Source organism: Convolutriloba macropyga, chromosome 7 (genome assembly GCF_964194025.1).
Source record: "Convolutriloba macropyga chromosome 7, txConMacr16.3, whole genome shotgun sequence".
Classification (NCBI taxonomy): Eukaryota; Metazoa; Xenacoelomorpha; order Acoela; family Convolutidae; genus Convolutriloba; species Convolutriloba macropyga.
Genome location: NC_134474.1, coordinates 2,082,550 through 2,109,306, shown reverse-complemented (window position 1 = coordinate 2,109,306; position 26,757 = coordinate 2,082,550). Strand labels below are relative to the sequence as shown.

The following is a 26,757-nucleotide window of genomic DNA, read 5'->3' as shown; positions in this document are numbered from 1 at the left end:
TGGTATGTGACCTGTGATTAATGAGATTAGGTAACAAATAGACAAAAAGAACCGATGAAAAATTATTAAGAAAATCTAAAAGAAAAAAGCAGGCAATTAAATACAAAGTGAAAAAAAGTCTATTAAAGTCTAGAAAACGGTGTCGAAGCCGTTAAAAATATAATCCATACCTTAAAAACATTTTTGTTCAAATGTGCGTATCTTTTTCGCACAAATAGAATGATGAATGACCTATCAACAAATTGATTATGTGACAAAACCAGGAAAAAACCTGAAAATTGGGCAAACGTCCAAAAATCAATTATTTTGTGAAACTAGCAGCCAAAGAAGAATTTCTTGAACCATAAAGCCGTAACAGAGATTAAAACTTAATTAAGTAGAAGATGCATTCTCTCTGTGCTAAAACTAAAATACAAGTTGAAAAAAAGGAAAAATAGTGGCAAAGCTCTACAGTTCATTGTTCATTTTCAACAAATGATTTCAAGAGTCAAAAGGACAATATGCTTTCGACTAAAAAAAGTAAAACCATTACTTGGCAATTGTCTATGAAGCCGACTTGAAAAATCAATAGTGAGCCTTGATATAAAATTTTCTGTTCTGTATCGACCATAAAAAGGCAATAGTTTTTTAAGAAAAAGACAGCCACTGCTTACAATCCGCATTATTATTGGATTTCAGAAATCAACGATCAGGCCAAAACTAGCCCTGCTATTACTGTTCGTTCATTAAGAAAACGTAATGTATCCCAGTGTAAGGGATATAGATAACTTGACAAAAATTAATTGTCAGAAAAATGATGCAGTTTGTATAATTATCGAGTTATATCAGCTAAAAGCCGGCAAAACTTGGAACCCAGAAACCTTTCCAAAAAAGCGGAGAAGTAAATTAGCATTATCCTGAGCTAAAGCAAATTTTGACAGCAATTTTTAGATGTTCTTTACCTGGAAATTTAAGCGAAATCGACTAAAGAAGCTTTTTCTTGCAATTTTGGATGAGAGGGCTGATTTTTTGAAATATGTAGCGAATTTTTGAGCCAAAAAATCACATGAAAAATTTCATCACCATTATTCTATCTTCAGAGAACAAATCAACAACACTTTTTTCAAATAATTGTAACATATTTTAGCATAATTGACAAAAATATAGGCAACACTTCCGGAAAATGTGAATAAAAACAAGGGAATTGTTATTAATACGAACTAAACTTCACCACATTGTACATTGACTTTTTGTTAAGGAACACAATTTTTATTCAATTTGCTGAACACTGAAAAGCTGTCAGATGTTATATGTTATGTAACAATAAATTTTGCAGTATGTGATCTTCATATGGGAAGGATCAAAAAGTGCAATTTGGACTGACATACAAAATTCACCTGGTTAAAACTAAACAAAATAGTAAATTTAATGGTTTTTAACCTAACATTCTCTGCAAAAACTTAATTATAGAACAACTCGATCTTTTTAAACTGCTGGGGGTTATGATCACAGTTTCCAAAAAAGATTCAACAGTTAGGGTTGGTCAGATAATAAACCCAGAGAGCACAAACTCAAATGCATTGTGCAAAACGTCTAAAACTTTTTCACACAGCCAAACAGTGCAGTAAGATCATTTCACATCGCGCAGAACTACATAACTCTTTATTATAATCAATTTTCACTGAGCAAGTAAAGGCAAGTATAAAACAAGTGCAAAAATTTTACTTGTGGTTTGTGATAACTTTTTTGTTTTAGCAACTCTGGACATGATCGAAGAACTTTGATTAGAACGGCAATTCATTTTTCGAACGTCAAATCATTTTTCGCAATGACAGCGGTGAGTAAGTTTTTTCATAAAATAAAGGCAAAAATTTTCTGCACAAAAACCACGCTGTGGTTCTTTAGTGCTGTTACTCCACAATTAAGGTTCAATTTTGGAAGTAAATAACCATTATTTTTTTGATTGTCTGCTTCCGGAAACAGTTTATTATTATTAAATGTACGACAGCGTGCAGCGTTCTTAGAACTGTTTAGATTTTCAATAAATTCTTAAATGTGAAGACGAAGCAATGGCGGACAATAGTAACTGCAAAAAAAATTCAATGCACTCAGTCCACTTCGCAGAATATGCGCCAATCATCTGCAGATAATGAAGCTTTGATTCGCTGCTTATGTGGCTGAGTGGAAACAAATGTGCGCAATCGTGTTCAAACTTATCATTGTTGAATGTTTTCTGCATATTTATTTACATTCTTTCGTACGGAGAGTTCAAAGTTATTTAAGACCTAATTTCACCCAGTTAAAACTCCTTCCAGAAAACTCAGTTAAATTAAATCGACATTCAGATGTATTATTTCCTACTAGCCCTTGTTCGATTCCCATACTTACTCACACATCCTATATAACGTTACAACTAGTGGAAGTTGATTGTCAACTTAGCAATCTTCGGTATTTTTTAAACCAACAAACGAAACAACATCGGCATAGCTATTTACTCCACATTTTTTATTTTAAAAAAATCTTTGCTGAACTTCCTATTGGGTATTTTATATCTAAACCAAAAGATTTCATTTAAAAAAGCATCTGGAGCCCGCTGTACTTTAAGGTATAACTCAACCACTCTAAAAACAAAACTTCATGAAAATTCAATTTTCAAGACTATGTCTATGTCTCTATGATTCCATTTTATTTATAAAACCGTAGTACAAGAGTACATCAACATTCAGTAACTTGGTGTGGCATATATCTATTCAGAGATGCAATGTAAAAATGCAGAAGAAAGATATCAATTCTGTTCACCATCTTTCTTTCACTAAATTATAAAGTATGACTTTACTAATAACCGCAATTTCGGTCACAATTTGGTTACGAAAATCGCCCAGAATTGATATCTATCGCAGATGTTAGTTATTGTCAAAACGGGCAGCGAAGCGATCCTTTCTCCTTTATATTTCAACTTCAATTTAAAAATAGAGTACAGTATTGTTCGTCGATATAACAACCATCTCGAAAACTCATAAACGAAGAGTACACTTTGAGGCAGCCACAGAAAACGATGCAGACAAAATAGTTACTCTTCCCTCTCCCACCCGATTCCAACAGTACCCTCTATAATTTGAACAGTAATCTATAATGCTTATAACGGTACAGTTTTGTTGAAATATCTCTACCATCTCTCATATGCGGCTAGATAAACGTTTTACTCATAGCAAAACGAATTTGTTCACACTGTCCCAGGAAAATAAAAAGTTTTCACGTATTTGGCGGTACGGAGGAAATAAATACTTCAAACAAATTCAGTTACATGAACAGAATGACCCTTTAGCACCAGGCTCGAGACATGAACAGTTTTCATTTCTAAGCTTCAATTAAAATTGTAAATCGATCATGTCCCTCATCGCTGAAATCAATCACACAATTTTTTTGGGCAAAAATCACCAAATAACTGCTTGAACATGATCATAGCAGGGGGTTGACATATTTATAAATACAGCAACTTTCGATACAAAAATATAGCGAATATAACAAGTTCTTGGGTATAAAATAGAGTCGATCTTGATAGAGCAATCACCATAAAATGATAAGATTTGAAACGAGATGGACAGATAAGGCACAATTGTAATGGATAGATACGCTTTTTGGTACAAGTTCACAATTGACGATAAAAGATGAAACATGTTTCATTCACAATTCCATTAACTCTCATGGTACAAATATTGAAAATAGAAATTCGTCAAAATCAAAACTAAATTCCAATAGTCCCCGAGCTGCACCGTGTACATAATTCGTTCTCGTAAGCAAATGGTAGCAAACAGCCACTTAGTTTGTTCGAAGCGATCAATATTTTTCTTGTTTCCTTTCTAAAGTAAACGGATGAAATTATTGCAAATTTGCATTAATCAAACTAGAAAATTGCCTCGATATTATCTCTCATCGAATAATTAGTACCGAAACAAAAAACAGAAAACAAAAAACACAAGGGTTCAGTTGATTTCAGTCTAATGTCGAAATATTCAATGGCCAACTATGAAAATTCTGGAATTGTGAACAAACAAAAATGAACATTTTATTGCTATGTAGCACTAAGACAAAAATAAATCCAGCAAGACAAGCAAGTATAGTAAATCGCTAATGTCAAGCTATGCTAACAAAAAAAGCACCGTTACCAAGAAGCCAATGAAGCGTATAAACGTGATGAAAGAGCAAAAATGAAAGACATCTTCCAAACATTACCGGGAGTACGAACAAACTAGTAATTTCGTAATACTAGTTTAAGTGACCGATATCAATTACAACAGTTCGTCTATATGGTGAGTTGAAGGAGTTCTATGTGTAAAGTCAACGTAAAGGTCATCTCTAACAGTTGTTAGTATGCAATAAGTCCCTTCCAGTTCCAGTGCGGTTACAGTTCTTCAAAATGTCCACGTCAAATTAGCTGATGTTAAAGAAAGATTGCCCCAGAAGTAGAAATCAAAATTGACACTGAAAGTCCTTGCGTGATTCTTACCAGAATTTGACAGATTTTTGAAGCGTTCTCTCAGATGGAAACTGACAATGATTCGTTCGTTCAGTTCCTCCGTTCACAGATAATGATGACAGTTTAAAATGAGCTTCGTAATCCATTATCACAAAGTGCATCATTGTTTCATCGAAATTTGGCGAATTTTATTATTTATATTTGAAACATAAAAGGGCATAGGTAAACTCCGTCTGTATCAATAAAATAACCGCTATCATAGTTTAAAAATCAAATAAATTATTCTAGAAATTGCTGTACCCAACCACGCTGCTGCTGTTTTGCTATCTTTTCATTGTTTCGCATTCTTCATGGTAACTCAATCATGTGGTTCAGTTGGTGTTGCATCTGGCACTGGGCACAGGGTCCACAGAATGTGGTCACACAGCAGTCATCGCAGATGGATCCCTGGATTCCGTACATCATCCTAGTCTTGGTCCTCATCACCATCAGAGGTTGAGTTGTGAAACACACCACACACACGCTCTCGTTCATTTTGCTTGCTGCCTGTTAATAACAAATGACCGTTTTATGTTCAATATACGAGATGCATTCCCTGACGTCCCGTAAATTGGAAACATTATAAATCATTGGTCGACATTTACTAAGGAATCGACATATCCCAAAAATCAAGGAATTGGAGAAACATCCGATTTCAAAACTAATAAATTTTGTATATAAAAAAGCATCTAACATCTATTAAAAATACATTTTTACTCAACTTTTCAGAAAACATTTTTCTCATATTTCCACTGCTTCTCAACTTGTTATCAAACTCTCATTGAAGGAGAGGGGTGTTTAATGTCAAACTTACGTTCATATCAAGCTACAAGAAAACGGAAAAAACACCGTAAAGGGACGGGCAAAAGAAAGCATCAAAGATTACAATTTGAATTAAGACCTCTAATAAAGAATGAACTGAAGTTCTTAAATTTATTTTTCCGAAGCTTGAAACAACTACTTGACAATCACTTCACTGTTAAATTTCTTCTCGTATCTGCTCATTTTCAGGGGGGTTTCTGATAAATATGCTCTTCCCTTAAATTATTTCAAACCTGTTGTTGCGTTTTGCAGCTTCAGCACCATTTTTGGTCACGTTTTAAGATTTCTTGCCAGGTTTGCTCTTGGGATGGCAGAAAAAGCCATTGCCGGACACTTGAATGTTAGACAAAATAATCAACGTTTCAAAAAGACTTTCAAAGAAAAATATTTTCATAAGACTTGCAAATTTGTTCGAAGTATGAATAACTAATTTAACTTTTACCTTTTTAAGGTTTGTAAACAGTTGAGGTCGTTGGTTGATTAACTGTTCCAACATGCCGCGAAATGGGGGTTGGAACTTTATACCAATTTGACTTTTGTAGTTGGTAATTTAAGCCGATCGATATCTTTTGCAGAGATATAAATGTGATACCATTAGGAAACTCTCGAAAAACTGAACTGTCCATTGAAGAAACCTTTTCATTTTTTTGATTTTCCGAGAAACGGTTTTCAAAATTGGTTCACGTTCTTAACCTTTTCACGTTTCAAATGCGCTTTTTAAGCGTTATAAATCGCCACCTAGGTTATAAAAAATGGCTAGGTGCCGATATAACAAGCCGGTTTAAAAGAAGTATTATTTTTCTAATAAATACAATAATTATTATCTAAAGAACTGCTCAATTATGACACAGCTTTTTTGTGTGTCGTATTCAATAGACGAACTTTTAGAAATTTTCAGAGGAATAAGCCTGCCATTAATTAGATTGTGAAATCAGACAACAAAATGAACATAAAACTCGCAAAAATCAAAAATTCGATAAAATTTCTTGCTAATAATTCGTAAAAGTCAAAGAAAGCATAGGCCTCAAACTGAAATCATTAAATCAATAAAATGATCCCTGATACCAAACTATAAGATCAGTCACTAATGAGATTAAATGATGCTACCACAAAATGTGTAACAAAAACTCGCAAAACTCACAAATTCACTAAAAAAGTTAAAACATAGCTGGCAGATTGCCAGAAAATAGCCGCAAAAGATTCGTAGATCGGCAGTCTAAAAAAAAACAGTAAAAAAGACCGACCAAAAAACTCGTCTTTTCATTGAAGGCTGATATGTTATATTTGGATTAAAAATCTGTATAAGTTATTGCTGCCTCTATTAGCTGATCTCAAATAACCTTCATTTAGAGCGACACACACCCATTTGACCTTATCTCTTTGAATTAAAGTAAATGAAAGTCAATTTCAAAGTGAGAAAGTCATTTTTGAGAGTCAGGTAAGTCAAGTGTGACCAAAAATTTAATCACGCGCATGAACAAAAAAACTCGCTCCACTAAGAGCGAAAAATGACGTCACACATGCAATTCAGTTGAAATTGCATGAACGAATGACCACGGTCGTAACAAAAACCATGACGACGAAATAAAAAAACATAGCAGGACAAGTCCTGACGTACAATTCAAAGAATTTTCATTGACTAAATAATAAACGACTTATAACGGACTATGAGTGAATTGGGAAAACCATTTCTAAAAAAGTTCAGATAAAATTTTTTTTAAAAATCGTGTCAAAATGCCGCAGGTGAACAAAACACCACTAGCGAGAAATGAAAATTTGGTTCACACAAAAAACTGGCCCTAGAATGAGCTATTAATGGCTTGAGAAAACCATTTAGAAAAAACCCGATCCAAAAAAATTGAAAAAACAGTAAAAATCAAAGTGAAATTGCCGCATGTGAACAAAAAACCACAAGCGAGAAAGCGAATTTTTGTTCAAACACCATTTTCTTACTCTACTTTAAAATTAGAGCGAAAAAAATTCACGCCGCAAAATCACTCGCTTTTTCACTCCATTTCCTGTTTCGGCTTGACCAAAATCACTACTCCAATTTGACTTCAAAAATCAGGAAAATGTGTGAACAGATCTTAAGACAGCGCCCCAATACAATTCAAATTCTTTGAATTGTAAAAAACCAAGAGAAGGCCAATAATAGCCCCAGCTATCGCTGTGCGGCTATTGTGTAAATGTATGTAAATGTATTGTGTAAATTATGTAATTAAAAACAAATTGTGTAAAAGTTATAGCAACCATTAGCCACAAACTCTAACTGTTATTTAAGTTCAGTTTCACGTCACTAGCAACCAATGAAACCTATAATTGACGATACGAAGAGATGAGACAAAAGAAATATTAATAACCAAGGGGGCAAAATTTAAAAATTCACTGATATTTTTTGACATAGCGTAAAAAAACATTAGCTTCCCGCTGATGAATTCAAGCAATTACAGATAGGCGCAATTAGAACACGTATACATTAAATTAATCGCACTCAAGAGAAGAAACACTGAGAACATAACCGACTAACGTCGGGCGAATTGCTCTCAAACGACCGGTTGGCTTCGTCAGCAACTAGCCACGGTTTAGTGAGGCTAGATTTAGCTTAATTAAGGTGGCGTGAGATGAGCGCAGCGGGAGGGGGGTGCACAGGGGCTGATGGGGGTGGGGCAACAGTGGGGGGGGGGGGGGTTGGAGGTGGTCTTTGGCTGCACGGGGCCCTAACGGCCTGAACGATGTGCAAGGGTAGGGATTGGAGGGTTGAAGTGGGGGGGGGGGGGGGGGCTGATGTCTGCGTGTGAAGGGGTGGGGTGGTCAACTTCTAAGAACCGCCCTCTACACCATAGACATAAGTCTCCAAAACAGTTTGTGAATTGTGTACTTGGAGACTAGCTGATAGGCTGTACGAGGAATTAATGCCCGCTGGGCGCTACCTGTCATATGCGTCAACGAAAAATTGGCAAATAAAAAAATCGCCTTAAAAAAGACCAGCAGGACTATTATAAATGCCACGAAATTCGTTTGAGAGCAATGAAAAAGAACTCAAATTGCCACACTTGAAAAAAAATCGTTTTCTTTTCTATAATCGCTTGTGAAAGCTTCGGAGCACCGAGTACCTTGCATGAGTGGCTACTACAAACAGTTATTTACCGTGTTCTTATCCTGTTAGTTTTCTGTTGTCCTGGCCCACTGATTGCCCCTTAAAACGTGCTTCCTAATTATCTTCACTCTAAGAATACAATCTGAAATTCCCATTTTTCTGCCTAAAAAATGAAATAGATCTACGACAAGAAGAAATGTCAAAAAAAAGCAAAAAAATCTGGAAGACTTTATGGATAATTACCATGCCGAATTTCAGCTCCCTAATAAATGTACTTCAAAAAGGGAGTGTTAGCAATTTACAACAAGAGCAATTTTCGTACTTCCATGACTAATATATTAAACGGTCATTTGACGGAAATCATAGAGTTTACAAAACCCTACCACAAAAACACATTCGGAAAGCTAAAATGAAAAGAAACAAAGTCTACAGGGGCTCTTCTGATTTTGAATTCAGTTAAGCCTAAATTCAAACGTTCAGTAAAAACACAGTTCAAACGTTGAGTTGAGTGGTTTTACTGATTCATTAATTGATAGCGTCATAAGTCTGATAGGGCCTTTGTCTTAAATTGAATCACTTGAAAGAAAATTTAGGCTATGTATAAAGATTTAGCTAATTTCAAAAGCCAAGATTGTAAAAAGGGAGGGTTCAGGTCATTTAATTGGTCATTTGAAGTCAAAATCAACCAATACGTTAGCGAAGAACACTTGCCGTAGTCCATAGTAAAGGTTTGAACAAAAATCGTTTTCACTCAATACATTACGCTGTGAGTCGAGTAGTTGCTACGGCAGAGTAACTTATAACTGTCGTTTGTTTCGATGGTTTAATAGTAGAGCCTATAGTAACTCTGATATCATAGAGGAGTTCAAACTTAGTTAACAGAGAGAGAGGAGAATTAGTGGTGGAGTATAGATGATCTTTCTTGAGACAGAAACACAAAAGCAGGTTATCGAGAGCCGATAACGATTCGTGAGCCTGGTATTAAAGACAAACCATTTAGCCCCACTGATTCGATTGGGATCTTTAATAATTTCCAAAGTATTAATTTTGTTTATTTGAATTTAATTGCGTTGCATGAAAGTTGATTGACACCATCTGCAATTTGCTTACCTAATCCAGCGAATTATATCAATTGACTTTTTGAGCTGCTGTGTTTGATTCAAAGCCGCTCAGACTAAACTCAATTCAGTTAAGCTTAAATTTCAACTGTTAACAGCAAAACAGTTCAAACATTGAGCTGAGTGGTTGACTGATTCCTTAATTGATAGCGTCATAACTCTGATACGGCGTTTGTCTTATATTGAATCGCTTGAAAGAAAGTTTAGGCTATGTATAAAGATTTAGCTGATTTCAAAAGCAAAAATTGTAAAAAGGAGGCGTTCAGGTCAATTAATTGGTCATTTGAAGTCAAAATCAACCAATACGTTGGCGAGGAAAACATGCCGTAGTCCATAGCATTAGTTTGAACAAAAATCGTTTTCACTCAATACATTACGCTGTGAGTCGAGTAGTTGCTAAGGCAGAGTAACTTCTAACTGTCGTTTGTTTCGATGGTTTAATAGTAGAGCCTATAGTAACTCTGATATCATAGAGGAGTTCAAACTTAGCGAACAGAGAGAGAAGAGATATAGTGGTCGAGTATAGTTGATCTTTCTTGAGACAGAAACGCAAAAGCAGAATATCGAGAGCCAACAACGATTCGTGAGCCTGGTATTAAAGACAAACCATTTAGCTCGACTGATTCGATTGGGACCTTTAATAATTTCCAAAGTATTAATTTTGTTTAATTTAATTTGATTGCGTTGCATGAAAGTTGATTGACTCAATCTGCAATTTGCTTACCTAATCCAGCGAATTATATCTATTGACTTTTTGAGCTGCTGTGATTGATTCAAAGCCGCTAAGACTAAATTCAATTCAGTTAAGCTTAAGTTTCAACTGTTAACAGCAACACAGTTCAAACGTTCAGTTGAGTGGTTGACTGATTCCTTAATTGATAGCGTTATAACTCTGATACGGCGTTTGTCTTAAATTGAATCGCTTGGAAGAAAGTTTAGGCTATGTATAAAGATTTAGCGAATTTCAAAAGCCAAGATTGTTAAAAGGAGGCTTTCAGGTCATTTATTTGGTCATTTGATGTCAAAATCAACCAATACGTTGGCGAGGAACACTTGCCGTAGTCCATAGCAAAATAGTTTGATCTTTAATAATTTCCAAAGTATTAATTTTATTTTAATTTAATTGCAATGCATGAAAGTTGATTGCCTCAATCCGCAATTTGCTTACCTAATCCAGCAAATTATATCAATTGCCTTTTTGAGCCGCTGTGGTTGATTCAAAGCCGTAAGCAGAGCAGATCTGGGGAACTCGTTATTAAATTTGAAGAAAACGTTTCCACCCATAAGACCTTTCGAATCGAATTTCGAGTGGTAGTGCATCCCCGAATATTAACCTGGGGTAAAACCAAAATTCTACACGAAGAAAACAGTTCACTATTTCGCTTTATTTGGAAACCGATGTTGTTTTGGTCCCTGCCTTTTAACAACACTTCGAAAATATTTGGTCCTCCTAGATTTGAAAATGAGCAAAATCCAATAGAATGTTGATAATAAAAAGGCGTTCAGAATTTTGATAACAAAAAGCATAATCTCTCGTGACTTTGCTACACTTAGTTAAGCGGCTCTTAAACTTGAACAGACCAAACAAACAGAAGTTCCCAAAACTTTGAAAAAACTGTCAAATAAAAGTATTTTTCACGTAATTACAAAAGCACTTATATCTAACCCAAAAATAAGCGCTGCAAAAGAATCTGTTGTGACTGGAAACCAAAAAGTGCAATTTGAAAACTATATTATCAAATTAAACCAATCAAATTAATTTTGAAATTGTAAATTTTACAGAATGCGCAATCCTCGATCCCAAATCTATAAGCCTGCTTTCAAAAAAAGGCAAACATTAAAAAGGCAAACATGCCGCATGAAAATCTTCATGATATATTGCATTATCTCATTTGAACAAAGTTGACCATAAATTCTTCAAACGAAACAATGCAGTCATAAGACTAGCAGCTATCTCTTCTGATTTTCAGATATGCCACATTTATACAAATATCAGAGCATCCGATATTTAACCGTAAAGTTAACGGAGATAGGGGTATTAGCCGACACAGAAATTAGAAGACACACCAATTGGCCGACAGCTTTCCTAAGAACGATGAGAAACTGACATATTAGAATTGGGTAATTCAAATAATGTATTAGAAACTTCGACTTAATTATCTTCGGTCGCAGTAATTTTTTCGGTTGCGATAGATTCATATCAAGTCCCACGGGCTGCTGAGGCATGGCCAAATTAGCTAGTAGTTATAGCCAATCAATATTTGCTTTAAAAATAAGGGACGGTACTTCACCCACTTTTGAAGTTCCCATTGGTTTTCAGGTAGTTATATTTGGTCAAATGTTGGCTAATTTCTATGTCGGCCAGTTGACCAGCCACGAAAGTTAACATGTGAACAAAAGCCAAAATAAGTAAGCTAATTTTATGGTTGCATTTAAAGAAAATTAAATACCAATGCATGATGTGGTGTTGTCATTTATGCATTTCTCAGATATATCTGCCGATAATTTAACCAAGCGATACCAAACTTGGCCTAATAAATCGTCCCTGATTTTACTACATATAACAAGTCTTGTGTTTTAGATGACTCGACACACGAAAATGATTCATAGAGAAGATAACAATTAACCTTCCGAAAAATTTTAACAGCTGAATTAATACTGGTTCAAATAATCAAAAAAAATCTCTCGATATTAATAGGAAAACAAAATCCATTTTTTGCACATTTCTTTTTCAAAAAACTTTAACATGACTCAGAGACGTATCAGGTGCTGTCTCATATTAAAGTTCCAAATCTTAAATGCAGAACTAAACTGGAAATCACATATGAAAAGTGCTGAAAAAAATCAGATGATATACTGGTGGATAACACAGGACATTAATTAATGAGAACTTTTGAAGCAATTTGGGAATTTCTTCTTAAGAAGCGGTTATGCTGACTGCTGGTTATGATTACCAGAGAGAAGACCAGAACAAGGAATTTGTATACACTCCAAAAAAACTGTACTACATTGAGAACATGAACCGACTAACGTCGGAGAAATTGCTCTCAAACGACAGGCGGGGCACCTGAAATCAGAGGGGGTTGTAGCAAAAAAAATTATTTATGGGTGAAAAAAAACGAATACGAGCCGCTATCTCCACCGTCCTTGGCTGACGCACTTACTGCTCAATTATCAGAACCATATTCTATCCAAGTTTACAATCGCTTGTATTTTTTGCAACGCAGACTTTATTTCTCAATAAATTTTGAGAAAATCAAATAACAACGTTTTTTTCCTGAATGGCAGAATTTGATTCACATGACCTCAGTTAGAATTGAAACATAGAAAAAAATATGCAACGAACTTCGTTCTTTCGACAGTATCAAACAGTAAGAACATGTTATATTGGCTCTGACATCGCGCTTTAAGGAAAAAAATTGCATCAATTCTAGTACCAATTTTCATCAAAATTAGCAGCAAAAATACCGAAAACTTAAACAATAGGTGTTTAAAATTGGGCTTCACGCCTTTATCCGATTTCTATTGCAAGTTATTTTTCCGAACCCGACTGCGTTGATTTCCATGACGATAGCTTTTTACCCATAAAACATCCGAACCGCCGAACAAAATATTAGACACAAGAGAAAAAAATTTAACAAAAACTATTGCAAAAGGGGAAATTGGTGACATGAAAAGGTCAGTGTTGCTAAAGGAACATAAAATTCGGGCAGATCAAGCTTTGAAATATGATTTGAGAAAGTCAAACTTTTCATTATGGGTGCAAAAATTGTTAATCACGCCGGGATTCGAACCATGGATCGCCCGATCCCTCACCAGCAGCACTGCCCACTCGGCTATCAGGCAATTCTTGTCGCATGCTGCAATCGATTTCATTTTAGCAACAATTTCTACTTAAGAGTAAGGGCAATAGAGATCATTCAAAAATGAAGAACGAAAGAGTGAAAAAGTCACTTGAGAAGTCAAAGAATGCTCTAGAAAAGCGCAAAAAGGATCAAGCGAAAAAATTGCATAAAACAGACTAATACGTTTACAATAATTGCTACGAATTGCGTTCGAGAGCAAAACATCTAAATGATAGACTGAAGCAATAAACTCACACAACGGAGTCTTGTTCTGAAAAAGGCACAATGATGTCGGACAAAAAGAACCTTATGAAATTTTAGATTTCATAAAGTTATCTCCACGATGGAGCCAAACGTCTGCACTACAAAAACTTAAAAGCAAACGACACGAAACACCCTTTTAATTAATTCCCATGGGATAAAAAAGACTCAGTCAGATATCTGAATTAGAGAATAAAAAGATACTTCAATTATAAATAGAGAATAAGCAATATTCATCAAGTTGGTTGCTGATGTCAACTTTTTTAAAAAAAAGAAAAACAAGACTTGTGAGAGTTTGTACGTGGCACACAAGGCTCCAACACAGTGCTGTCATTATTGAAGATCGGTTAGGAGGTAATAGTTATCATGAGGCCATCCACGGCCATCAAGCTCAAAAAAACTGCGGAAAATGCAGTCACTAAAATAAATCGGAAACAAAAATTTAGTTCAAAAACTAGCATTTCAAAAAAGACAAAATTTTTGACTTTACTCAAGCTATTCTCCCTAAAATGGCTATGACGGCAAAGAATTTTGATCTTTTTGAACTCCATAATTGTTCTTAAATTTGAGCTTAAATTTATCAAATTATTTACCAAGACAATTATTTTACCAAAAAATTGCTGAGAGACAGAGATAAAACACGAAATAGATTTACTGCATAGCGGTGCAAAACGCAAAAAACTTCTAAAAACTGCTTCCTGAAAAAAATTCGGAGATAATTGATGCAGTCAAACGATCTGATTTGGTATTCTGGCAATTAAAATAGCTTGAGTGCTTCAGAGTAAAGACATACTTAAATACAATATTGAGTTAAAGCTAGCGACGCTTCAAAAAATTAAAATTTTCAGGGGTATATGACAGCAGTTGTTCATTTTTGTTCCGCAAAGCTTTTTTCCAGGGATCTTTTAACAAATATAGGTCTCGTTGAACTGAATGACACGCAAAATGTTACTAGAGAGGGGAAAACGACGTTAAGTGATTCAAAGCAGTTAATGAGGGCAGGAACTCATTAAAATTATGTTTATTTATTAACAAAGATAGAGGAAAAATCAGACAACGGAACGAAAGAAAGACAAAAGGAAATCTTGTAAACTTCAATCCTTTGAATTGACGAAATACTTACCTGCCATTCAACCGTATTTGACGCGCAGTTAGTTGCAAACTTTAAAGCATGCACCAGTATATGAAACAAGTTCAATACCTTTCTGATTTGTATTGAATTTATGTTTTTGTCGTCCCTCCCCGCCATTACAAGTGATTTCTCTATTCGGTCGAAAGTTTAGTTATTATTAATTATTAGTTTTCTCTGTTTATAATTATTAAGTTTTTACACTGCCTATCTCTGTAAATTTTATGACTTAAAAATTTACAGATATTAGGAGAAATACAGTGTTCTTTTTTTAAAAAAATAGACAATCGAAATAAGAACCTCATTCGATTCAACGGTAACATGGCGGAACAAACTTTGACACTACGAACCTTAAAACAGCATAAACCATATACAGAAAGTCATACAACGACTTGAGAAAAATTTCAAAGTTTGAATTCCATTAAGAATGTCCTTGAGTGCATTAAAGATAATAAAACTTTAAGCACCAACTTTAGCGAATTTAACTCGTCAACAAAATATCATTTAACAAATACCAGCTTCTGTAAAACAGTTAGGGAGCCACGAAACAAAAGTCAACAGAATTGCAGACATTATATTCGTAAATTTTTTAAAAACAAGTTCAATAAATCTCCAAGAAACGGAAAGATGTTTTAGGAAATAGGAAAAAACCATGGCAAATAAAAGCTTAATAAACAAAATTAAAAAACAGAGCCTAACTCTCCGTAATCAGAGAGATAATCTGAGCTGTCATTAACTACACTAAATGACCAGAACCTATAAATTTATGAAACCTGATATCACCGAATATAAGAACATAAACCCACTACCGTAAAAATTGCTCTCGAATAAAAAGCGGGGCAAATTATTTCACGGGTTATAGCCTAGATCATTTTTTCTTTATGGGCGCGAAAACATTAGACGAAGGTCTGGATTAACCCCCATCTCCTGAGTCCTATTCCTGCACTTCGAGAGAGGCATAAACCACTCGGCTATCAGGGCCTTGTCCTCGTCTCTTCAAACAATCAGTTTTGTTTGAACCAAAACTTTATTTCGGAGTGAGAGAAATTGAAATCACTCAAAAATCAAGAAGAAGTGCGGGAAAAAGTCACCGGAGAAGTAAAGGATTATTCTAGACGAAAAGCGCAAACATTCAAGTGATATATTAGCATAAAAAGACACACACTACTTTTGCTTGTCATTCGAGGGCAATTAAAAAGACAGCAAAAGCGAAACTACCAGGAATAGGAATATTTATTGAAAACACTTACTGTATTAGTCGTTAGAGCAAAGCTGTTGGAGATGTGTTGAAACCATTAAATTTTATTAAGCCTTATGAGCCCAAGTGGCTTAATAAAATATAACGCACACAACTAGTGTCTAAGCTCCTCAAACCGTTTAATATGAATTGAAACCATTACTTTGATTGAACTTTGTCTAGTTAGAGAGCACATGACACCTATCATGAGACTAGGGAATAGAACAACAAAGAGGATTACAATAACGATCAACACTCAAACTATCACCAAGCGATAAATGTTCTTTAAGGAGTTAAAAAAAACTGCAACGACGGAACGAACGGGCCTTAAAACAGAAACAAATTTCTCAAACCCCTTCAAGCACTGTTTCTTGTTCTACGTCGAAAAAGTCGAAATATTTTCAGTATATAGCTATTAAATAGCTTATCCATTCTTTCATTTTCCCGACGTTGCTAAAATTAATACATAAATTTGACAAAAAGTTATTAAAATCGGTATCAGATCTTGAACAGTGACACGGTGCCCCGAAAGAATTCAAATCTTTGAAACTTATAAAGCCAGATTACCATAATTTCACTTTATTCCGGACATTCCGGTTACAGCTTCTCGGCTATAAAAAAATAATCTGAATAATTCAATCAGCTAAGTATGCATCCCTGTGAAACTGTACACAAATTTGTAGCTTAAGAGATAAATTGCACCAAATTAGCTATATCTATTAACAACATTTAAATCGGACCGAAATCTAAAACATACCCGGCAGATTGCCGGAAAATAGCCGCCGTTGATTCCAATAAGCATGATTGGGATTGAACGAATAGAAGATATTGAAAAGAACAGATTTTTGTACAAAAATTTTTTAAGTCCGATTTATTTTGATGGCATTTCGTAGTTGAACAAACTTCTGTTTCTTAGAGAGAGGCTACAGGGGCTACTATCAATACCAATAAGCATAGAGATGGTAACTAAGCTTTATAGGAACGACGTTCAAATAGCGGGCATCTAAAATTGGGCTTCATGGGTTTATCCCGTTTCTATTTCTGACTTCAATTTTTTATACTAACTCTGTTCATTTTGAAATTGCTTTGCTGAGCAACTAATGTTCAAATTCACTTTTAGCAGAATGAGAGAAGAGAGAAACTAGCCTAGAGAAGTCAAAAAGTTTTCACGCAAAATGTCGAAAAAGCGGCAAAATGGTAAAGCGAAAAAAGTTCGACGAAGTAAAAAAAAACATAGCAGGACAAGTCCTGAAATACAATCCAAGTAATTGAATGAAAGACAGACCTAATGAACCTGACCAGCAGATCAATTGAACAATCTCCCAGCCAACGAGACAAAATCTCAAAAGTTGAGAAACTAAAAGAATCAAACAAACTAACCAAAAAAAAGATCATTGCTAAAACCCTTAAAGCTTTTAACTTGAAGGCCATATATAACTCATTTCAATATACCATATACAACTCATTTCAAAATACTCATCAAATATGACAAATACATCAAGAAACTGAGAAAAAATTTAAAGAAAATTTCCAAAAATAGGGCTATAAATAGTCAAAACTTTTTGACTCTGGAGTTCTGTTTTGTAAACCGTCTGCAACATTTAAAAAGTTTCGTTGGCCAGTAAAGATAGTTAAAATCAGAGAATGACAAAAAATTGAAAAATTTGAAAACAATCGAAAATTTTCAATTGCAAGCTTTATATAAAAAATTCCCTGCAATTGCAAAACTTAAAAAATTGGAAACTATTTTCTTGCACCTAGAAACTATGTAGTAACATACTAGCAAACCCTATAGGAGGTTCCCTGGGCACTGAACAAAAATTTCAAAAATTTGAAAAAAAATGCAACTTTATCAAAAAATTGGTAAAAGATATTAAAATAATGAATACCATTCCATGACCAAAAAATATTTTCAGTAAACTGTTACTAGACCCTAGATGAGGCTTCTTGCCCCTTGGGGCTGGAAAACTTGAATAATGACACTAAATGTCAGAAAATTTGAAAAAAAAACAAGTTTGATTAAAAAAAATTGAAGTCAATGTTTAAAACCACTTCATTACCACTAGAAACTATGCAATAACCTATTATTAAACACCAGAGGAGCTTTTTTTGACATCAAAGTCTGAAACAACTCAAAAAATAACAAAAATTTTCAAACAGTTTGAAAAAATTAGTATAGATTACCGTGTTTATGTTTGGAGTAGCGATAGATATAACGCTTAAAGTGGCCGTAAGAGCAATTACGTCTTGCAAAGGAGCTTTATCAACTTTAATAAACCTCAATTTCAGACTGGTCTAACAAAAAATCTAAAAATAGACAAAAAAGTGCTAAAAATTTCATTATTTTAGGCTCAAAAACTCCCAAAAATGGCCTTTTAACTTTGAATTACGGCCTTCCCAGTAGCTTCACCACTCTGAGTACTTGAGGTAGTACTAAACGCGGGCCTCTAATGAAACTTGATGCCCGCTGAGCTTCACCTGTTTATCCCGTTTTGAAAGCCCAAAGTCATGAAAACACGTGTGAAAACATCTTACAAAAATAAAAAACATAGCAGGACAAGTCCTGACGTACAATTCAAAGAATTTTCATTGACTAAACAGAAAAACTAGACCTAGAATGGACTATGAGTGAATTGAAAAACCCATTTTTAAAAAAATCAGATCAAAAAATAAGAAAAACGGAAAATCAATGCCAAAATGCCGCATGTGAACAAAAAACCACTAGCGAATTGTTGTTCAAACACCGTTTTCTCACTCTACTTAAAATTTAGAGCGAAAAAATTTCACGCCGCAAAACCACTCGCTTTTTCGCTCCACTTCCTGTTTCGGTGTGACCAAAATCACTACTCCAATTTGACTTCAAAAATCATGAAAATGCGTGAACAGATCTTAAAAAAAAGACAGCGCCCCAATACAATTCAAATTCTTTGAATAAAAAAAACAATAAAGGGCCGTGTACACCATCCGGCATCGATGGATGTAGGTCGAGAAATAGGGCATGATGAGTAGCACTTAGTAGCCGGATGCTGCACTCCAAGCTGTTCCCCTCCAGACAGTGTAAAGACGGCCCAGTCACAAAAATAAATAACAAGTGGAGAGGAAAGCACCTATATATATATATATATATATATATATATATATATATATATATAGCACACATAGGGAAATAGAATGGAAGGATTAAAATAAAAATGGAACATCAAGGAATAAGCAAATGAAAAAGGATAAGCAGCCAAACACTCAGTGCAGCCTTCCCTCCTCCACGATGGCGCTAATCGAAGTCTCACTGAGAACACGAGGCTTGAGCGCACGACATCCCTTCAAGCAGAGAACGCAGCTCCTCAGAAGTGCGAAGCTGATTTTCGTTCGGATGTAGCTTATAGTGTCGGCGTACGGCTCTCCGCGTTTTTCGCTGATCTTGGTTGCGAGTTGTTTCATAACGCGCGACAGAGCACCAATACAATCCAATTCTTGGATTGTAAAAAATAGGAGCGCTATAATAGCCGGCTGAGAAAATGAGGGCTGCTATTAATCAAAAACTTTCTTTTATCGCTGGCCAATGATTTAAATACCAAACTTACCACGCAAAGCATGCAGGGTCCGAAACATGCGGTCAAGAGGCAATTTCCAATATCATCGAAGCACCCACACAGCCCAGATTTCCAGCTCCGGGGCAAGGGATAGTTCTTTGGCTCGACATAAATCTTTTGTGCCGCTGTTGGCTGTTGAACAACAACGTTTACTTGCTGCGGACTTGCGGCATACCCAGCATTTGTATAGGCATTCATGTCATAAGTGTTTTGAGGCATGCCTTGATGACCATACTGGGGAGGTGGGTCCATTTTCGTTTCCATAAAAACAAATCACTCTGAAAAAGAGGACTTGTTAAGTAGAATAAAAGAAGAGCACGGACATAGTAAACCAGAAAGCGTAGAAAATTTGGGATGTGTTCTGTTTTGACCCCACAATGTTTCTTACGCCCCCAGTTACAAATTAAACATTGTTATCTAGCACGTCACAATAGCACGTGTACCTGGGGGCGTAAAAGATACAAGCCCACTAAGCTGGGGGGGGGGGCAAACAGAATAGATCCAAAATTTGAGTAAATTGATTTGAAACGTAAAATAAAGATTTCCCACTTTTCATCCTTGTCCCCAAAAACTGAGAAAAGGCAAATTAAGAAATGCCCCTTCAACACTGGGTGTAAATATTGGCTGGTCCGGGGCCCTCCCGACACTACGTCTTCACGAAGCATTTCGTATTGTTGAAATTTATCAGAAAAATAGGTAAATTAAGAGAGAGAGAGAGAGAGAGAGAGAGTTTAGGCTTCTGTGGGTCTTTCCACATGGGTTTGCACCCTTCATATAACGACTGAGCTGAGCTTCTGCACCGGGTTACAATGTCCACAGCTGCAGTTGAAAGCCCAGGAACATAAGTTGACTTCCGAATAACTTTTGAAGAAGTAGTTCCAGTATATTTTTGTTAAATATTTCTTATCAATTTGATCGAGATCGACGTTCCCTACTTTTCGTATTATATTTAGTAAATAACTGGTTCTTTTCCAGAAGTTTTCATCAGCCTTCCTTGTTCTTGTTTTATTAATTGTTATTAGCTCGTTTTGACGTGTGCTTAACAACCCTTCATTATTGTTTGTTTTAATGGGTATTTTTATATTGTAAGATCCTTTAAGCAGTGAGATGAGCATTAATAGATCATGCAATTCAAAGTAATATGACAATGGCAGCAACTTCAGTGTGGTCAGTCTTTGCTTGTAACTAATTTCCCAGTTACTGATTATCCACGACGTTGCTTTTCTTTGAATGCGCTCGATGTCTTTGCTTTCGGTCTTATTCGCGAACCATGATTGTGAGGCATAACTTATGACTGGTATAACGTAGCCGACATATGCATTGAGTTTTGTTGTTTGCGATGCAAGGTTTGATATGTTTCGTTTTAGGAAATAAAACGCTTTCCAGGCTTTGCTACAACGTTTCTTTATATACGCATTCCATGATAACTTAGTAGCCATAATTATACCTAGATCTTTTTGCTCGCTTTTATTTGAGAGAGTTTTAGAGCTAAGTATAAAGGAGTGCCAGTTTTTTTCGTTTACTTTAATCGGCAGGATGTGACATTTGCTTTCATTGAGTTGCATTTTGTTGTTATGGCATATTTTTCAATTTTTTCCAGGTCACTTTGTATATTTGCTGGATTTGTTGATACAAGCTTGAAATCATCTGCGTATCCAAACGCAGAGCATTTTGATGTTTGTTGTGGAAGATCGTTTATATATATTATGAAAAGTAGGGGACCTAGGAGAGATCCTTGGGGGACACCACTGGTTACTGGTAAAACAGAATCAAAACGCGGAATAGTGAAGATCTCAAACAAATGAATTTAGCTTGTAACAACATAAACGATCTTAACCAAAATGATTTAGAACAATTTGAAGGAACAATCTGTAACGCTCTAAACGGAATTAAAAACACATACGATAGAAAAAACTTTAAAGGAAGACCAAAGTTTGCACTCCTTTGCAGCTATTGATGTTCACACGGTCATACAAAAGGAAGATGCTTTAAACGACCACGAAGAGAAAGCATAGCACGACCAAGAGCAAGATCATTTTATAGTCATATGAGAAATAATCAAAATCTACCAAACAGAAGAATTGACTTTATTGATGTTATTCCGAAATAACATCAACCGAAGACAATTACCATCAACATCACCAGTATACCACAATTCCCGAAGCAGAACACCATAAAGATCGCAATCAAGAAACAATTCCAATAATAACTCATATAGCAGAGACAATCGAAACTATCAAGGAGATCGCAATTCAAATAATAATTATAACAATAGAAGCGGAAGTTATAACAGAAACAATTATAACAGAAGCAGAACTAACAAATATAACAGAAACAATAATCATAACAAATATAACAATAGCAGATCAAGTTCAAGATACACAAACCGCAGTCACTCAAGATAGCATCCATCGTACAACAGATATAATAATAAAAATTACAATAACAATAATAGACAAAGAAATTATAGTAAAGATTCAAACAAAAATGACAGATACAGACAACGATCAGGTAGTAACAATAGACATTATTCTAATAATAATAATAGAGATGATAGAAGAAATTTAATGCAAAGAGAACAAACTGATAGATATCATTCTAAAGATCGAAGAACAGACGGAAATAAAAACAACAATAACAATAAAAACAGAATAAATAACATAGAAACAGAACAACAAAACGATGACCCACAAGGAATTGACGATTACGAATACACATCAGACTCATCAATTGAAAATCAAGAAATATTAGATAATATTTATAATGCTAACGATGACACGTGCAACACAGTTATAAATACACTAGAAAGTAACCCAATCTGGATACTACCAATGTACCAGTGTAACAAAATCGAACAAGACTTTACAAAGCAGTGACCAATACTGGAGATCGACTTTCTATTAGACTCTGGAGCATCATTAAACCTTTTGAACGAAGACACTTGGAACGAAACAAAATATAACAATCCAAATATATGTCTGGAACAATCTAACAAGACGCTAACAGCAGCAAATAATACAACTATAGAAACATTGGGAACAGTTACACTAAACCTAACACCTGAGAAAACCTCAAACAGCAGACATACACCCCAACATAACTTTAGTATACATTTTTACGTAACACAATGCAATCATAATATAATTGGAACTCCATTCTTTAAAGAATACACAGAAACAATAAACGTAAATACGAACAAACTAACAATAAATAGAAACAAAATTATAGATAATGACATTATCTTCTTCATGAACAGTACGAAGGGATATCCTCACTACTCCCGATTATACCCAATTTTTAACAAAGAACCAATATACACAGATGGAAAAATCAAATGGAAAAACAAAATACAAATCAATGTACTATTTCGAACCGATAAACAAATATCAAAATTTATCATTTACAGACATAAAAGATTTGTCAATAGAAAAAGAACATTTTATAGACATATTCTTAATAAATAAAAACCAACATAAAGAAACAATTAATGTAAACCTAATTGGCTTCATGAATCAAAACATTACATTCAAACAACATAAAGAAGAACTGTACCAAACAAATTCAATAGACTTATTTTCAGCATTATATCACCTAATATATGAAAATGAAAACGACATTAACGAAATACAAATTATACAAGAACACGAGACAATTGAACAAGTAGCCAAATTTGAAAGAAAACCAAATTTTGAATGCAAATTTGATATTAACAAATATACAACATCAGAAAAGGAATTCATTCAGATGTTTGATTTTCAACTTTCGCACCTAACACAAAAAGAATTTGAAAAAAAAATAGCAATAATATTAGAATACAAACAAGTTTATGCAACAACAAAACTTGACGTCGAAAAAACAAAAGTGAAATTGAATTTACCTGTGAAAAAAGATGCAATTTTCAAAAACAGAGAATAAGCATAGTACCAATACACCTCAGAGAAAGAATCCAAAATCTACTAGATGTATTGAAGAAATACGACATAATTGCACCTGTAAACGAAGAACAATTATCTACAGGGAATACATTCACAAACCCAGTAATTATTCTACGGAAAGGAGAATCAATAAAAATAGTATTAGACGCACGATACTTGAATCACATGATTGACGAATCTAAATGCAACTAGCCAATCAAACCAGTTGATGTAGCCCTAACACCGATAAACGGAACAATATTTACGACAGCTGATCTCAATAGTGCATATAACCAAATACCTTTAGACGAACAATCAATGAGATACACTCATTTTACGATTGGAAACGAACAATACTGTTTCAAACGACTATTTTACGGCATATCCATTGGACCCGCAGCGTTTGCATCCATATTAACACACTTTCTCTATCCCTTAATCAGGAAAGGGACGGTAATCACATATGTCGACAACATTTTCATTCAAACCAATTCATATCCACAAATGTTTGAAACCTTAATAGAATATCATAAAATATTATTGAAAGAAAACCTTAAAGCAGCACCTGATAAAACATACTTCATGTTGAAAAAAGTTAAAGTTCTCGGACACATCATTGAAGACAAAAAAGTAAAACCGTTAACTTCAAGAATTGATGGTTTCCAAAAACTGGAACCACCAACAAGCATGAAAGCATTACAAAGATACCTCGGAACTTTAATTTTCATTGCGAAATACGTTTATGGTATGCAACCAATATTACAACCATTATATAACCTCTTACACAAAGAAAACGATTTCAAGTGGACAAAAGAAGATCAACAAATTTTTGAACAAATGAAAAGAACAATAACACACAAATAAGAACTAACAATGCCAGATACTATAAAACCATTCTACATTATCGCAGATGCATCAAACACAGGCATCGGAGCAGCACTATTACAACAACATCCAAATGAAAGAAAAATGAAATTAGTATTAGCAAATTCCAGACTATTCACGCCTATCGAAATGCGACTACCAACATTAATCAGAGAATGCTCAGCGATAATTTTCGCTCTAACAGAGTATGAATTTTTACTAACCGGTTCAAACCACCCAATAGTATTATTCACAGATCACAAACCAATCATCCATGTATTTACTCAAAAGAACAAACCAAATCATAGAGTTTATAGATTCCAATTAATATTAATGAAATTCCCAAATTTACACATAATTTGGACAGAAGGAAAAAACCTAGCCCTAACTGACCTCCTAAGCAGAACAATAGACAAAGAACATTTTACAAAAACACGAGATATAACAGTAGAAATATCAGAAAACATAAAATTATTCCTCGCAAAAACACCATTTACAAACAACCTCGAATGCAAATACAGCATATGAAACAATATCAATAACGAAAATACAGAAAAAACACATTACCCAGTACTAGCTAACAAACATAATAACTACTTCGAAATAAATATCGATAAAAAAGAATATCACCCAATCCCATACGAGAAGTACAATACAGAAACAAAAACGAATCTGATCGCAAAATATAAACCAAAAACAAAAAAATGGCAATCACCGATTGTAGAAAAAGACGACCTAATCATTGAGAAAAATCAAAAAGGACCATACACAACACATCATGATAATGATTACCTAAGACTGATAAATAACATAAAAACACAAAAAAAAACAAATTACGAAAATTTAAAAATCAAAGACATTTTTTTATGACGAAAAAACAAAAATAACCGAAAACTCAATCAAAGAAACACAAATTTTAGAACCTGTACTTCATAAAGTGAAAATGTGGAAAAAACATAACAATAAAATACACTCAGTAACAATGGAAATACGTGGAAACAAAGGATTATTTGCCTACTTTCGCAAATTCAAATCCATTATAATTGATGAAAACTCGGGTATAATAAAAATTGTAATCAACATTCACAAAAAAATCAATACAAAGAATCTGTCTACCATTAACGCTATTACTATGCACCTTTTATAATAACCATTGCATCGACCTAGTAGGTCACACAGGCCTTGAGAAAACAAAAAAATATAATAAACGAATATTATTTTCTAAATCTTACAATTTGGATAAAAATACTGATAGCAGATTGCATACAGTGCCAAACAAACAAAGTATTTGCTAACACAAAAACAAAAAGTAAGCAAGAACAGCTTGCACCATCAAAAACATACTTCAACGAAATGATAGTGATTGACACAAAAGGACCTATTTACCCAACATCTGAAGGAAACAACTACATCATTGTCATAGTGGACGCATTTTCACACTACGTAACGATAATGTGTTTACCGAAAAATAATGCATATTATGCATTTACAGCACTATTCGAACATTGGTTCATAAAATTTGGACTACCCGAAGAAATTAGACCAGATAACGGATCGGAATACATTAACACTGAGTTAACACATTTATGTAACTACTTTTAAATCAAATTTAAACCAAATACAACATATGCACCCTGGACGAACGGTCTAGTAGAAGGAACGAACAGAATAATAGGACAATTCATCCGAACACTACTAGACGAAAAGTATCGCAATTGGTCACGGAAAGCAAAATTCTTCCCTTATGCATACAATACTCAATATCAAACACGACTAGTCATGTCTCCATATGAAGTTGTGTTCAACCAAAAGCCAAGAAAACCAACGAAAAATAAACTCGGATCAATTACAGATGAAATCGGAAATTGTAATCCAACAGATAAAAGTGCATGTAACACACAGCCAGCACACACTCATCTGGAAAAACAATTTAGCCACCCAAAAATTGCAAAATTACAAAACCGAACATTTGCCAAATGGTTCCTTGATAAAGAAAAACATTATAACGACACATATCAAACAATAACAAAAATCCTACAGAACAGAAAAAAACTAACAGATGAATTAAATCTCAGATTCAGAACGGCAAAACCACTTGAGAAGAATACTTTTGTACTAGTAACAAATCAACAACAAATTGACGGAGTATCCAAAAAACTGTTACGACTGAAAACAGGACCATATCTAATCATAGATAAACCTACAGAAACAACATACATATTAATAGATAACAATAAAGAACAGATTAATATCCACAGAAACCAAAATTGCACCATATTATCCAAAAGAAAAACATATCAAATTAGAAATACAAAATTACCTACTCACAAATGAAATCCCAACATTAAAACAACCAAATATGACCACTGAATCTAAATCAACCAT

General features: G+C 34.4%; 1 protein-coding gene across 1 annotated transcript; it reads right to left on the bottom strand.

Moving 5' to 3' along the window:
* Positions 1 to 2,613: 2,613 nt before the first annotated feature.
* Positions 2,614 to 19,868, bottom strand: LOC142342550 (placenta-specific gene 8 protein-like). The gene is made up of 2 exons (XM_075393916.1): positions 19,586 to 19,868; positions 2,614 to 5,002 (listed from the first exon to the last, which is right to left on the bottom strand). The coding sequence occupies exons 1-2, from the start codon at positions 19,856 to 19,858 to the stop codon at positions 4,805 to 4,807; spliced, it is 471 nt and encodes a 156-aa protein (XP_075250031.1). The 5' UTR covers positions 19,859 to 19,868; the 3' UTR covers positions 2,614 to 4,804.
* Between the last annotated feature and the right edge of the window lie 6,889 nt (positions 19,869 to 26,757).

What these genes read in the sequence shown, in the direction of transcription:
- LOC142342550 (XM_075393916.1), bottom strand. Translation starts at nt 19,858, where the DNA reads ATGGAAACGAAAATGGACCCACCTCCCCAGTATGGTCATCAAGGCATG. An exon ending in GACCCTGCATGCTTTGCGTG is followed by an intron (nt 5,003 to 19,585) that starts GTAAGTTTGGTA and finishes TGTTATTAACAG; the next exon opens with GCAGCAAGCAAAATGAACGA.